Below are 17,523 nucleotides of genomic sequence, written 5' to 3' on the forward strand. Positions count from 1 at the left end.
CAATTTATTATTTACATGTTAAAAAATCTTTTTAACACAAGTCAATTAGCGTGGACATGGCCAATAAGAGTTACATCTACTTAGACATAAATAAGGTGACAACTATAATACAAATATTAGACCTTTATCATTTTAAATACCAACATAAAACTATATAGTATTAAGAGGAGGAGCTATGTGAAATATATGTAAGGACTACAATCTTTTCATATTTAATCAATTGTATATTATGTCCTTGTTATCCCATTTGTATTAAGTATGCGCATAAGCAAATAAGTGGAGGTAGAATATCCTCCATGCAACAATAAGCGCATATACCTCAAATTGATCTATACCATGTTAGATTCTAACACAAAATTATATAACACTAACGAAAGCCATAAATTGTACATAAAAATTATAAGCATTATACTTGGTATAAGACTATATCTTTTAATATCACATTTTTCTGAGAAATGTATGTGACAAAATACTTTTTCCATGCAGCATGTGCACAAGTAAATAAGCACAATAATGATAAATTATTATATCGAAAGACAAAACAAAGCCTACTAAAAAAAAAGGGAGAAAAAGACAAAATCAACTATGCTATTGCTTAAGATAATAAATGCTGACTTAATAAATTTAAATCAATTGACTCATAAACATGTCTACTAATATAAAATAATACAATAAAATATAATACGAGATTGGTAATTATTATTTGTATATTCGGTTACCAATTTCTGTTATGAATTTTCGTTTTGTATCATTCCTTTATTCTTTGTCAGCACATAGCTCATTAGCTAGGAAGGTTGTTATTTATAAGGTGAGCAAAGTATATTCTAGAAGCTGACATATATTCATTTTATTGGGCTAGTTAGTTATTCCTTCTCGTATATAATCATTCTCTTAGTTATACATAATATACAGATGATCAATAAGAATTTTCTTTGCCTTTCTATTGATCAATACCTTCTTCAAGCTATTTTCTACTTATACATGGTATCAAAGCTAGGACTCTTGATTTAATATTTTTTTTGGTCAACCCATTCTTCATTTTTTTTTTCTGGACATATGGACGGAGAAGAGGGTATTGTTACATCTTATTAATAAAAACCCATTAATGATACATGAGTATGATAATCTAGGAGTATGTCCTATCCCAGCTCCTCTTACAAAAAGTAACTATCTAACCTAGAGTGTTGCTATCAAAATCTCTCTAGAAGCTAAAAATAAGATTGGCTTTATTTATGGAGAGATTCAAAAACCAGATAAAACGAGGAAAGACTATGCTCAATGGAAGAGAGTGGATTCCATGGTGAAATCTTGGACTCTTGGTTCTATTTCAAAGAATTTTGTGAATTCTCTCATTTATTGCCCTACTGCTTAAGATCTGTGGAATGAGATTGACCTAATGTATGAGATCTGTAATAGGTCTCTTTTATATCAAATCCAAAAAGACATTGTCTCGTTAGAACAATGTAATAACTCTGTTATTATGTATTACAACAGGATGAAGAAGAATCGAGATGAATTGAATCGATTGACCCCGATTCTAATTTTCTTACCAAGGTTGCACTTGTGATGTTACGAAGAGAATGAATGCAATGGATTTATCCAGCAAACTTATTCAATTTTTAATGGGTGTGAACTCATCATATGAAGGAGTTAGAAGTCAAATCCTTATGGTGGATCTATTACCCTCTATAAGCAAGGCTTAATCAATGATTTTGCATGTATATAAACAAAGGCAACTAACTGTCTCTGCTACTGATGCAATTGAAAATAGTGCATTACTAGCTAGATCCAACTCTAAAAATGAGAATACTGAAAAAGGGAATTCTAAGAAGAAGGATATGAATAAGGGAGATAGAATTTGTGAACACTGTAACGCTCTAGGTCACCTGAAGGACTTATGCTTCATGATACACAATTATCTTGACTAGAGGAAAGACTTAAAGAATGAAAAGGGAAAAGCCTAATAGAAAAATATGGCAGCCAATATAGTTGATGTTGCTAATACTTCTCTTGACTTGGGAGACACTGACTGGAACAAATTACATATATTATTCAATATGAGATAGTCAAGTTTTTGGAAGGTAAAAAAACCAGCAGAAGGAGAACAAACCATGTTTGCTAATGGAATAAAATTTGCAGGTTATCCTCATAAAATGCTTTATTCTCATTTGGTAAAAATTTTCAATCTACTATGTGGATCATAGACATAAATGTAAGCATTCACATGTGTTTTAACAAGGAATTGCTTCATGACGTATATGATATTGGCTTAAGCACTCCAGTATATTTGCCCAATACAACCATAAAAACTGTGAATCAAGTTGGTACTACTTTCTTACCCCCACGCATACCATTGAATGATGTGTTATATGTTCCCCATTTTCATTATAGCCATATGTTTGTTAACGAGGCTATCAAAACCTCTAACATGATATTTTTATTTTATCTTGAATGTTGTTTGATAAAGGACTTGAAGAGTGCTGATGTGTTTATAGTTGGTAAAGTGTTTGGATCACTTATATATCTTTGATAGCTCATCTTTCAAAGATGTAGTTATAAATAAAGCCAAGAATCAAATATGTCATTTTGTTTCTCTATAAGGAAAAATCCATATGCCCATTTTTAATACTTATACTAGTAATTTAATTCTGTTTCTTGTAATAGTTTTTTAAATTCTAATAATAAAGATGAGTTTTTTACTTAAATTTGGCACTCTAGTTTGGGTCATACTTCTGTTTCTCCCATAAAATATTTATATTTCATTAATCATTAGACATGTCTATTTATTAAACCTTGTGATGTATGTCATATAGCTAAGCAATATAGGCTGCCTTTTTCCACTAACAGCATAAAAACTACTCATTTTTTTATTTGATCCACATGGACATTTGGGGACCCAATAAACTGTAGACTCATAATGATCCTTAGTACATTTTGACTCTGGTTGATGATTTTAGCAGGGGGATTTGGACTTTCTTACTAAATCACAAGTCTCAAACTAAAACCATTCTCAGCAATTTTTTTTAAAATGATCCAAACACAGTTTCAATACCTAGTGAAGATAGTTAGATCTGACAATGGTACTTAATTTATAAATCAACAGTGTAAGGAATTGTTTACCTCCTTAGGCAATGTTCATCAAACCTCTTGTTCACACACTCTTCAACAAAATAGGGTTGTAGAGAGAAAACATAAGCAATTATTAGAGATAGTTCGGGCATTATTGTTTCAATCCAAATTGTCTAAACATTTTTGGGGAGATGCCATTTTGACAACCACTTATCTTATAAAAAAACTTCTTGGCTCAGTCTTACAATGGAGAACCCCATTTGAAATTATCTATCGTTATATGCCATATTACAGTAGACTTAAGACTTTTGAGTGTTTATATTTTATATCCAAAAATTTGCCCTCTAGAGATAAGTTGGACCTTAGATCTTTTAAATACATCTTTTCAGGTTACCTAGCAGATAAGAAAGCTTACAAAGTATATGACATACAACGTCATCAATTCCATATTTGTAGGGATGTTGTTTTTTATGAAAACTATTTCCTTTTCATTCAGTTAATTCTGACAAACAAGACATTCCTTTGCCTAAAGGTTAATGTTCAGCTGATGTGTCTTTTTCTTATCTTAATTCCTCTCCCATTAATGATACTGGTTCCATGCACGATTCCCATCCAAAGTCTTCGTAATCTCCTCAAAATATCTCATTTTTTCCTCATCTTCATGAGTCTATTCAATCACTTAGAGTCATGTATAACGACCCACTTTCTCTAGAGAGAAATAAATGTTACCTCACACATGAACCTAATAAATTATGTGTAACATTACACTAATCTCTATAAACCAATAATACATCCCTTGTACAGATCACAATTCATGAGGCTTACAATAATCTTTTGAAATTATATCGCAATAATATATTCATATCTACTTTACAATAAACATCCAAGGTAGCTAAAAGATTTTTTAAAGTCTTCCTTTGATCTTGAACTCACTCCTGACCTAAACTAATTTGCACTGGGGTGTGAATTAGGGTGAGTTTCACGGACTTAATAAGAATAAAATAGTGTTCAAAATAGATATATGTAAACTCACACTCATATAAGTTTAATTAAACAAATGCAAATTTTATATTCATAGAAATCTAATTTACAAGACAACCATACTCATCATTATTATCGCAAAGTATAACAAAAGAAAACAATTAAGAACCACATCTTTTTCATTACATATTCCAACATATTTATATCTAGATACCGTATATATCATTCTCATTCATGAATATTATCATATCGTATTGAATTTATATTTAGATAATTTCATTTCATTCACAAATATCATCAACCACACCATATACATATTTTTATTTTCATCACCGGTATCACTGGGGGGCCCATAGGGATCTCCACTACACGTGCATGTACAAAACATTTCTTTTATAATTCACTGACTGGCCCATATTACAGCTTATAGATTAAAAGTTATAGATTTACACTCAAACTTATACAACAGCTTTAATCACTTACTGATATATACACTGTATTAAATTTGTTCACACGTGCACATCACTTACCCACATACTCTTACGTGTGTATACACAAACTTAATATATACATATGTTTACACTCATTGTCAGCACACATAACACCCATTGAAAACTTATATGCACCTATCCACATCTAAACACTCATATATATGCATATTAAGACACTCATGGACTTCACTCTCTTTCACATATACATATATGTCTATATAATAATATCTTTATATAATATATATATTTACTTATACTTGCACAATTAACTTATATACGCACATACCTTACCGCACGGCTTTCATTACATATAAGTCAACACACACACACACACAAATGCGTATGCACCTAATTTATGCATTTGTCATCCTATACACATGCATTCATCTTACCTATATAATGCATATATTTAACATATATCAATCCATACGAAATCATATAATTCTCATTCAAAATAATTACCCACATAATCATATGTATATGTATATCAAGATATACAGTTTGTAAATATACACTCCCACCCATCATTTTCTATATGTGTATCTATTAGCAAACGCACATATATTTACACACACTCAACTATGGATTCATACAGCTTCATCATTATTTTTAAAACAAAATCTTAGAAAGCCATTCACACACTTTCACATACGGATGATAACTTGTGAGAAAACACATTCTAAAATCACCCATTAAACTTAGCTTCATCATTTTGAAATCAATAAATTATTTTACAAAAACATGAAATCCCTTAATGAAAACTAGCTTAATTCTTACCAGCATCTCCAATGAAAGAAGAAATCGGAAAGTTTTCGAACAACTTTGGTTCCATGCAATCGGCTCCCTTTACGATTTCCTAATCCCAGTTTTCCTAAAAATTTCATATACATGATTAAGAATTTAATTTAAAAGAATAACCGAATGTAAGGTGGAGAAAAATTTATCAAAATCGATAACGAATTTGGACTTCCGACCTAAAAGAGTGTGGTTCGGTCTCCCTCTCCGGTTTCCTGATTTTTGGCCTCGCATAGATCTTTGAACGGATCTGGAACGTCGCACTATGGTCTGCCTCACGCGAATCAGGTCCACCAAACATGCACTTTGTTTCTTCTTCTTCAGCAGCATGCGCCTCGCGCTCGGCATCGTGCACAGCTCTTCTCTCCTGGCCGTGTGCATTCTGCATCTAGCCTTGCACACTACGCGTAACTCTTCTTCCGACCGCGCACCATTCCTCCTTCCTCCTCCTCTTCCTCCTCCTTCTTCTCCTTCTTCTTATTCTTCTTATTCTTCTTCTTCTTTGGTGGCAATGTGCATCGTGCGTCTAACATCACGCATAACTCCTCTTTTCTGGCCGTGCACCACACACCATGCTTCTTTCTTTCTCCTTCTTCTCCTCATCATTTTTCTTATTCTCCTCCTCCTCCACTGCCCCTGTCCCACTTTCTATTAGGGTTTCTTTTTCTCTTTTTTTTTATTCTTTATTTCTTTATTGTTTATTTATTTTTTATTTCCTGGCCTAGACCTCAGCTTTCTTCTCTCCCTTAGGCCTGGTTATTACAGTTAGCACTAGACACAAAATCAAACCTACTTGGATGAAAGATTTCATTTATCATTTTATCGTCACAAATAATATACCAACTGCATTACACAAGTAGCCTCCAAGTTCGATGGTCAGAGATTACACACCTCCAACTTATCCATATCAGGTTCCTTCTAATTTTTCATCTTCATGTATAGTTTTTTTTTGTAAATATTATTTATATTGCAAAACCATATTCCTATAAACAAGCTATTAAACACAAAGAGTGGGTTACTGCTATGCAAAAGGAGATTGATGCTCCAGAAGTAAATGATACTTGGGAACTCACAACTTTGCTGGCAGACAAACATGTTATTGGCACAAAGTGGGTTTATAAAGCTAAGTTTCTTCTAGATGGAACAATAGAACAATTCGAGGCTCGATTAGTAGCCCAAGGATACAATCAACAAAGGATGTTGATTATTTTGAAAGCTTCTCTCTAGCAGCTAAAACAGTCACATCTTCTTAGCTTTTGCTACTGCTTAAAATTTATTCCTCCACCAATTGGATATCAATAATGCGTTCCTTCATGAAATACTTAATGAAGAAGTTTATCTCAAACCTCCTCCTAGTTACACTAAAACTTCTCCTTCACAAGTTTTCAAGCTTAAAAAGTCTTTATATGGACTAAACAAGCTTCACGATAGTGGAACACTATTTTTTCTAAGAAACTCTTACAATTTGACTTTCTTGAATCAGAACATGGCCATTGTTTGTTTATCAAGCAATCTCCTGGTACCTTCTTGGCTTTACTCATTTACGTTGATGATGTGCCTATCACTAGTAATTCTGAATCTGTTATTTCAGACACAAAATAATTTTTACATGCTACTTTTGCTATAAAAGATCTTAGTGAAGCAAAATATTTTTTTGGTCTCGAATTAGCATGATCTGATGAAGGCATGTACATCACGCAACGAAAGAATGTTTTTAATATTCTTGCAGACACTGATTTAATTGGATCTAAACCACCTCTCACCCCTCTATCAAAGAACTTCACATTTTACATTGAGTCAGAGTCATTTCCTTATCCTAAGAAGTATTGTCGACTCATTGGTAGACTCTTGTACTTGAATTTCACAAGGTTGGATATCAGTTATGCAGTTAATTAGCTTAATAGATTCACAGAATCACCAACACATATTCAATGGGATGCAACTCTTCATGTTTGTCGATATCTTAAGGGTATTCATTCCAATAGATTTTTTTATCCATCCTCAAATAATCTTCAACTAGTTGCTTAATCAAATAGTGATTGGACTTTTTGTCCCAAAACCATACGCAACTTAACTAACTATTGCATCTTTATGGGCTCTTCACTTATTTACTAGAAGACCAAGAAGCGAAATATTATTTCTCGATTTTTGAACTCCTTTGGCTCTCTTATCTATTTTTTTATCTTCAAATGCATCTCCAGCTTCCCATTCCATTGCTGTGTGATAATAAAACTGCCATACATATAACAGCCAATCTCGTGTTCTATGAAAGAACAAAGCACATCGAGATCGACTGTCATATTACTTGCAAAAAATACAAAGATGGATTCATTATTCCACATTATGCTTTTAGTCAAATGCAACTTGCTGATATTCTCACTAAGTCTTTTAGTTCGCCTCAATTCCGTGCCATCACTTCCAAGTTGGGTTTGTTTGATCCTCACCAAACTCCAATTTGGGGGGGGGGGGGGGGGGGATGTTATTTGTAAATTCGGTTACAAATTTATGTTATGAATTTTTGTTTTGTATCATTCATTTATTCTTTGTTAGCACATAGCTCACTAGCTAGGAAGGTTGTTATTTATAGGGTGAGTTGGTACATTCTAGAAGCTAACATATATTCATTTCATTGAGCTAGTTAGTTTTTTTTTTTTTTTTGGTATATAATCAATCTCTTAGCTGTATATAACATATAGATGATCAATAAGAATTTTCTCAATCTTTCTATTGATCAATACCTTCTTCAAGCTATTTTTTGCTTGTAAAATAATTCAATTATATTTGTGTCAACTTAATCTTATAAAATAATCGTAAGTTAACCGTTTATTTTATGTGATTAGTTATTATCCATAATGAGTTAATTGTCTATTTTATATAATTAGTTATTATCCCACCCACATTGTGTTGACAATGTGCAAAATATGAAATGATCATATTCCATTTTCTCATTAATGACGATTAATCCATATCCACTTTCCACCATCACAAGTTCAACAATATTGACGTACTCCTTGTTGAAAAATGTTTATTACTTGCCTTAAAAGCAAGGAAATTAATGAATTATAATCAAAATGTGAAAATTTTGTTTAATGGGGTATGTTAATTTCAACAGCGTAGCTAATTGGTGTAATTAATATAAAAAGATATGCAAATTTTCTAAAAACAACTCAAGAAGTTATATTATTCTTTTAGCAATAACTAGGAGTGTATTTGGTGCACCTTTTAGTATTTTAAAAATATTTTCTACTAAAATTTAAATTATTTTAGTAATAATCAAAGTTAAAAAAAAATTAATGTGTTTAAAATTAAAAGTTATAATAATTTTTAGAAAATAATTTTAATTTTTATTAAAAATTTATATTTAAAATATTAAAATTACATTCACTTAAAATGCATAATTGCACAAATATCTCATAAATATTTTCACCAAATATACAATTTTAATTTTTCTAAAATAACAACATTTTTTATGAATATTTCTACTAAACACCAAATGCTGAGGAAGTAAATAATTAAGAAGTTAATAGGCTAATTATGGACACTCAATAGTCAATAATAAGCAAATTACAATAAGTTTAATTCTTGCTGGTGTTGGAAAAACATTAATTTTAAAATTATCTTTCACAAATTTTGGAGTAATTAATATAAAAATACATCATCTGTACCTTCATCCAAATTCAAAATTTAACAATAATACCTACATCTTTTTGAATGCTTGTTTTAGAATGTATCAAATTAAGTGATAGCATTAACCTTCTTGTATTAAGTGAAATTATGTAATTAATTTAATCATTAATTTCGAAGACACAATTAGTTAAGTCACATGTGGACGAAAATTTTGAATATTAATTTTGATTAATGAATTCAAGATATTTCAAAAATAAAATTTCTAAAGAAAGAAAAAATTAAAAATGCAGATAATCATTGTTAAAAACAACTGACAAAATATCATTTTTTTTTAATGTAATTTATTATAGTAGGCACATCATTAATTTTAAATTATTTATTAAAAAATTATCTTATATTTAGAAAAAAAAAATCAGTTTAATATGACTTTTTTCACAGTTAGTGCTTCATTTGAACATTATATTGGTTTGGATATTTTAAAAGAAAAAAATAATATATAAATATATAAAAATGGGAATAGCACTTAGGTGATCACATCAGTATTACGCAACGATGACATCACCGAGCAGATGGATCCAGCGCAAAACACCAAGTGAAAGTACACGTTTCAGCATTTAAGAGGTATGGGGTGACCAAATTGACGTGTGATGATGATGGCGTGTTGTCTGGATATCGAAGTGGGACCCACGTGTGTGGGACCATTTGTACCTGCTCCGCATTTGTACGGAATTTTTTCCAATCTGATATCTCCATCGATCTATCCCCCCTGCCCGACATTTGTTCATGCTTTGTGATCGCGACTTGTTTGAGTTTGCTAGAGAAAAGATACAGTGAAGCTCTTCCCCATACTAACAAATTAAATTATCCTGACCTACAACGTAGGCAAGGCCCAATCTATTTGACCCACTTTGTTGGGGTTCGGTTGGTATTAAGTGTAGCTATGGGCCTCGTGTAATTGGGCTCTTATGGACACGTGCATGGATTTTATTTTGTATATAATTTAGTTGGTAATAATTTCTAAATTTTAACATACAGCCATAAAAATAATTGTTTAGCTTTTTTTTTTACGAAATAATCTTTTGTCAGTAGAATAATTTTACCAATTAAAAAATGAGCTTAAAAGAGAACTAGAATTATTAATGACATTTTATAAGTTAATTTAATACATTATAAATTTATTACTTTTTTTTAACTAAAAATCCCATAAACAATCTATTAATATAAAAAATACCTGAAGATAAAATCTCCCATAAGTTTAGTAACAAACCCTTCTACGAATGTCACTTTAATCTCAATCCTACACGTTTCACGTGTCCTTCACCATCAGCGGTTAGATCTACAAGTTACGCTGGCCATAGGCAATTATTACCAACCGCTTATACTATTCTCATCACAGAGGATATCTCCACCTTAGTCAACTCACAACTTTCTAGTCCCTGTAAGAAAACCCAGCAAATGGCACAGGGGACGATAGACGGAGGAGCTTGCTTGGTTGTGGACTCTGCGACTCCGAGGATTGAACGATGAAATCGAAGACTCTAACTCTGGTTCTGGTGAATCTGGCCGGAATAATGGAGAGAGCCGACGAGTCGTTGTTGCCCGGAGTGTACAAGGAGGTCGGCGCTGCTCTGCACACGGACCCAACGGGGTTGGGTTCACTGACTCTGTTCCGATCTATTGTTCAGACTGCTTGTTACCCTCTGGCTGCGTACTTGGCTGTGCGCCACAACCGAGCCCATGTGATTGCTACCGGTGCGTTTCTCTGGGCCGCCGCCACCTTGCTTGTTGCAGTCTCGACGAACTTCTTTCAGGTCATTTTCTCTATTATTCTCTGATTATACAAAAGTTAATGAAGAAGGATTTGCATAAGTTTTTGTTTTGAAGTTGATTTTGGATGTTACGGATTCAAATGTGAGATTGTGTTTATTCTTTTTTTTTCCTTTTCCTCTCTTTAGTAGCCTTTATGGGGTAAGATAACTCGTTGCATAATTGTCATGAAAGAATAATTTTTGTCTGAGGATACGTTTGGAAAAAATGATTTTTGAAATTCATTTTGACATATATATATTTGGTTTATTGCAATTTCAAAATCATGACGTAAAATTACAAAAATGGAAATTTTAGAGACATATAATTATTTTTACTTTTAAATTATGCATTTACATATAAAAATACACTATGTATACATACAGTGAATGAAAATAATTTTTTTAAAAATTGAAAGCATTTCGTTTTAGTTTTTTTTTAAAAAAAAACTCGTAGTATGTTTTCATATATTTTTTGAATACTGTTGTCATTTTCTAAATATATCCTTTTATGTATAAACATGTATAAATTTATATTGAGTTTGAATCATTTACATTCTATGAATATAAATAAAAATTTAAATGAAAGTAATATTTTGTCTGATTCAATTTAAATGTTTTTGTGGTTCCTCTCTTGTTATGTGAAAATACAAAATTAATAGTTGTAGACTGGAAAATTGAATGAACTTGATTCAGTTACATATTAAACACGAATATGACTAATTTACATCTCAAATAATGAGATCTAAAGATTAAATAAGAACATAACATGTTTAAACGATATACAATAAATGAAAAGTATAAACTATTTTCATGTAACGAACAGAGTAAAGACATTTATTTATTCATTTAGAGAAAAGGGTAAGCACTTGTTGGATAGAAAATTTATGGAGCTAAATTTACTGTTCTATTGAGATTTTCTCTGAAAAAGTTTAAGAAATATGCTCATTGAAGGTGCAACAAGCTGAATCCAATCAAGACTAGAAACTATGGTGACTTCCCTTTCTTGAATGGACATTGCAGAAGATGAGAACTTGTATTTTCAACATATTAATCAGTGCATAATTTACTCGCTTGCGTCCTTTTGTTTATTAGGTTGCAGTTTCAAGAGGCTTAAATGGGATTGGACTTGCCATGGTCATACCAGCCATTCAATCCCTTGTTGCAGATTCAACTGATGATAACAATCGAGGAATTGCATTTGGATGGCTAGGCCTGACAGGAAACCTCGGTGCTATCCTTGGAGGGCTATGTTCAGTACTCATAGCTTCAACCTCAATCATGGGAATTCCTGGCTGGAGAATCGCTTTCCACCTTGTTGGACTAATAAGCGTGATAGTTGGCATCTTGGTGCGCCTCTTCGCTCGAGATCCTCGCTTTGTTGGCACTGAGAACAAATGGAAAAACCAAATCCAACATGGACCCTTTTTGTCTGACCTGAAAGAGTTATTTACAGAAGCAAAAGCTGTAATGAGAGTTCCATCTTTCCAGATACTTGTGGCTCAAGGTGTCTCTGGATCATTTCCTTGGTCAGCTTTGTCATTTGCTCCAATGTGGTTGGAACTTATAGGCTTTTCTCATCAGAAGACAGCATTCTTGATGACTCTTTTCGTGCTTGCCGGTTCATTTGGAGCTCTTTTTGGAGGAAAGATGGGCGATGTTCTAGGCAAACGATTTCCAAATTCTGGAAGAATAGTTCTTTCTCAAATAAGTTCAGGTTCAGCAATCCCTATAGCAGCTGTTTTGCTGTTGGGCTTGCCTGATGATCCGTCTACTGCGCTCATGCATGGTCTTGTATTGTTCATCATGGGTTTGTGCATTTCCTGGAACGGTGCAGCTACAAATAAGTATGCATCTCGATCTCTTCCATATTTTTCATAAATCCTTAGGCCTAGCATGGTCCTAACTCATTTTTCTTGGTGCTGAATGCATGGGGAAGAGATATAGAATGAAAATTTGCTTTAGCATTCACCAAAAATTCAATAGTTTGACCAATGAACCACTCAACTATTGTATACTGACTTGATGCAGTAAGAGTTTGCTGTGTGGACCTATATGGTTATAATTTTACATAACTTCACTTGATTGCTGCCCATATAGTATATATTAAATGGTTAAACAGTCCAATTTTTGCAGAGATTGTTCCTGAGAAATCTCGAACCAGCATCTATGCTTTGGATAGGTCTTTTGAGTCCATACTCGCCTCATTTGCTCCACCAGTAGTCGGGATTCTGGCTCAGCATGTCTATGGCTATAAACCAATTCCCCAAGGATCATCAGGCTCTGTGGAGGTTGAAACTGATAGAGAGAATGCTGCATCACTTGCCAAGGCACTCTACATTGCAATTGGCATTCCCATGACAATCTGCTGCTTCATCTACTCCTTCCTTTACTGCACATACCCGAGAGATCGGGAACGAGCAAGAATGCATGAGCTAATTGAATCGGAAATGCTGCATTTAGAGTCCCAGAACTCTCCTTCAATGGAAGAATTAGAAAATGACACAGAAAGAAGTGAATTCAACATAGAGAAAGGAGAGGAGGAAGGGGGTGATTTAGAATGGAGTGACAAGAAGTCTCTGCTTTCTCATCAACTAACATCTTCGAATCTGGGGAACTGATAACCTTTCTGGAAGAAGAAGCTGGATTATCATAATTTTGCATTCATTTCAAGCCGTTGCTGAGAGAATTACTTGAAGATACTCACATGGCTTTTTTGATTGTAGCCTATGGACTGTCAAGTATGGGGAATCTAGGCTGTGTTTGGTCGATTCTCATCCGATTCCTTCTCAACTTCTAGTTGCAATTTTCAAATAGTTTTGATATACATAATTAGGACATGATTTCACCATCACCATTTTCAGCTCTTCCATTGTAGAAATTGAAGTTGAGCTTTTAATAACTTGAAAATAGTCATTTATGTTCTGATTGTAAATATCAAAGTAAAATTGAAGGTAAGAATTGAACAAAATTCAACCTCGTCAGATTCCCAGTTCTTGCTTTTTGATTGATTCCTTATGTTCTATTATCAATTATCCTTCCATGCAACCCGGGAAGACAGGAATCATACATTTTTCATTTAACAAACATTTAAACTGAATTCTGCAGAATACAGTCGCTGTTCATGCCAACATGAATTTCTAGTTGTTCATACGCCATGGTTGTTTCTGTGGAAGGAGCAAGTGAGCGTGTTCCACTATTTGATTTTATGAAAAGAATTTATTTTGGGTCACTTAATCTTTTAAGATATATATATTGAGATTTGAATGTACTAGAATATGTAATAGAAAAAATGGTAATTTTTTTTTTTTGCTTTTAATTTTTTTATTTAATTCATCATATTGCAAGAAAATAAATTTGTTAAAATATAAATATAAGAAACAATTAATTTCTTAAGGCAGCTAAAAAAATATATACAAACTATATATTATCCCGTAGAGGTTAAATTTTTTTCTGAATAATTTAAATAATAAAAAAAAAGAACCCATTCACATATTATGAGTATGTGCCACCTTACACTGATATGAATAGAGCAGATCAAAAGTTGCAAAAGACTGACATGTCTTTGGAGTGAAATATGACTCTTCCATGTATGCATTTATGCATTTGGGCGGAAGATAATAAATATGTATACATATATATATATCTATATATATACATTTTTAGCAAATATATTTTATTTTACTTTTTTTAAAAGGATAATTCACTGGACATGAATTCTTATAGTTTATATTTATTAAAGTTCACATAAAAATATATTTTTAATTCAAAAATATTTTTAATGGATTTATGAGTAAAGAATACATATCATCATAATGTTCCCTAAAGGACAAATAATATATATATATATATATATATTCATGACTAATAATATTAATGTTTAGCCAACAAATTTTAGTTTAAGGGGGAATTTATGCTTTTTTTTTATATTTAATTTTAATTTTAATTTTATATTATAAATATATTACCCTGTACTAAATATGTATATTAATATTTGCATGAAGTGGCAAGGTATCTTCTTCGTTTTTGGGTAATAAATGGTGGCAGTCCATTTGAGTTCTGATCAAGAATTAATGCAAGTAATATGGAAACTGTAGCACTGTAATGGTTTTCTCCTGCATATAATAATAATAACTGATTTTTTGGGTAATTAATTCTTGTGTTCCAAAATCTGAATTTGAATTCTGACCCCTAATTAATCAAAATTCATTGAGATCTTAATCCGAGTAGAAAAAATGGAACGGGATCAACTGTTTATTAAATTAAACAATCAAATTTTGGCTCTTAAAAATCTTTATTTATTAAATATTTATACGATATGATATAAATATTATTTATTTAAATAGTTAATACATGTTTTTTTAAAAGGGATCGCAATTTGTCAAATTATACTCTCGTATATAGAAAAACATATATATGATCATAATTCATGAAGTACAAATTTTTTCTCGTTAAAAATATTATTGTATTATTACTCTAATAATGAATATTGTAATACTTCCATCATGCATTAAAAGAAAAACAATCGGCAAGCTATTCTTAACATGGTATATTGTTTTGTTAAACTAAAATTAAAAATTATTTTGTTGACTTTTTTATAAAGAGTGTAACAAATTCTTTTTGTATTAAATCACTTTAGGATGGTAGACTAATTTTTTTGGTAGAAAGGAAAACAAAACACAAATAAGAATTAGTGGTTAATTAAGTGGCTCCAACCATAATATCACTAGTCCATACAAGGTAAATATGGATATCCTCAAGTGGTGGGCTAATTCGATGCAACTCATAAATCTTTTCTGAGCACATTGAGCAAGACAGTTCGTGTATATATTTTCTTTCAATTAGATATATGAAACTTGAATTTTCTAATTGTTTTTAGACAGCAATATGATCTTGTGCACCAACTTCGTGCTAGAAGTGTCATATTGCTCTTGAGGCTACAAAAGTTGCTTGAGATGGAAAAAATCGATTTTCATAACAAGCTTCTTGATACCTTTGTTCCGAACAGCATGAGACATTCCAAAACACTCCAATCTCCATGGTCTTCAACTACCAATGTTATATATAAAATCCTTACCTAAATTTTCATAGATATATTTGATTAGCACTTCTGCTAAATTTGAACCTAGATCCCCTAAAAAGAAACTATCTCTATTGAGCTTGAACACACTCAGAAAGAGGAACCTTTTAGTCCACATAAAGTAGGATAGTAGGAGAATCATGACGAAGGAACATGTAGGTGATAAAGCACCTTGACTAAAATTCAAGAGTAGGTTCGTAACGCCCCGTTTTTTTTTTCTTAATGGCGTAAGTTAAGACAATTCTACGACCACATATGAACGCGTCATTCCAAATCCACCACAAATATAGAAACCTTACCGCAATCTATTATTCAAAGTCACAATAAACCTGCAACCCTACATATAATATCACAGTGAAGAATAATCTCACAGACTTCCAGCAGATACACTATCTACCGTACTATTAGTTATTACACACTCAGTCATGCCAAATAACGAAAACATTATTGCTCTGTTCCTCTATCAGCTAGGCTTAGAAATCAGCAACTCCGATCCCGACTCCATCCTTACTTCATCTGTAAATAATAAGGAGTGAGTACATACAACTCAGTACAGTAAAAATTAAGTTACAAGCATCATATACAACAATAGAGAACTCAAAGGTCCTATATGTACTCCACCTACTCAACCTAATACCTACCCTCGGTAATTTAAAAATTATGCATGTTAATTGTGACCGCCCCTCGACATCCCCTAACCGTACATATACTCTCTCCCGTCACCTGTATCAACAATCACCAATAAACCGCCTATCTCCCAACCCCTAATAGGCCACACACACACAGATACTATTCTCACCCGTCACCAATATCGGCGCTCACCAATAAATCGCTTATCTCTCGACCCCTAATAGGCCACACACACACACACATATTCCATTTTCACCCATCACCAGTATCGGCGACCACCAATAAAACACCTATCCCTCGACCCCTAATAGGCCACGCACACACCCAAATATCATTCTTTCCCGTCACCAATATCGGCGACTAAACCCCTTCCCGTCGGAGTCTCCCGACCATCACCACCATCGGCGATCAACTTACTTTTTCTAGGTAACGACCACCAATATCGGCGTCCCCCAATGTTACCAACTCAAGGACCCTACGATCCCATACTCGCTCCACCATGTTATCCTGAGGCTCTCCTATTCCTTTACCCGGTATACCAGCCCAATACACATCTCCTCATAGAACACACACTAACATTTCACACACACACCGATAATGTTCCCTCGCCAACCATTACATTTACAGCAACTATACCAACCTATATACAACCCACACCCTCACACCACACAACTGCTAACACACCCTTATCCCAGTACCTTAAACCACGCCTTATTGGCCTCTCTTTTCCTTTCCCAAATTTTTAGCATATACACTCTCCTCTCCTTCTATATCTACCTCTCCCTACGGTCATACCACACTTCTCCTCTTACCCGAATCTCTTCCCACACACTGAACTCATCTTTCTCCCTCCTTCCACAGTCCACTCTAAGGACCCCTTTACAATCATGAACTCTCCTCTCTCTCACATAACTCACACACCGCTTTCCTTCTTCTTCTACCTCCCACGGCCTATTCAAAATATCACAACTCACACACTCACAATCACAACTCTCATCTCTATCACAGAACACTCACCAACTTCCTTCTTCCTTTTCTCTCCTCC

At 33.0% G+C, this 17,523-nt stretch overlaps 1 protein-coding gene across 1 annotated transcript; it reads left to right on the forward strand.

The window, feature by feature from the left end:
* Positions 1-10,320: 10,320 nt before the first annotated feature.
* LOC110819296 (Major facilitator superfamily protein) lies at positions 10,321-13,752 on the forward strand. The gene is made up of 3 exons (XM_022048432.2): positions 10,321-10,774; positions 11,864-12,615; positions 12,891-13,752. The coding sequence occupies exons 1-3, from the start codon at positions 10,487-10,489 to the stop codon at positions 13,387-13,389; spliced, it is 1,539 nt and encodes a 512-aa protein (XP_021904124.2). The 5' UTR covers positions 10,321-10,486; the 3' UTR covers positions 13,390-13,752.
* Positions 13,753-17,523: the final 3,771 nt, after the last annotated feature.

Source organism: Carica papaya, chromosome 6, assembly GCF_054855325.1.
Source record: "Carica papaya isolate Zhongbai chromosome 6, ASM5485532v1, whole genome shotgun sequence".
Lineage (NCBI taxonomy): Eukaryota > Viridiplantae > Streptophyta > Magnoliopsida > Brassicales > Caricaceae > Carica > Carica papaya.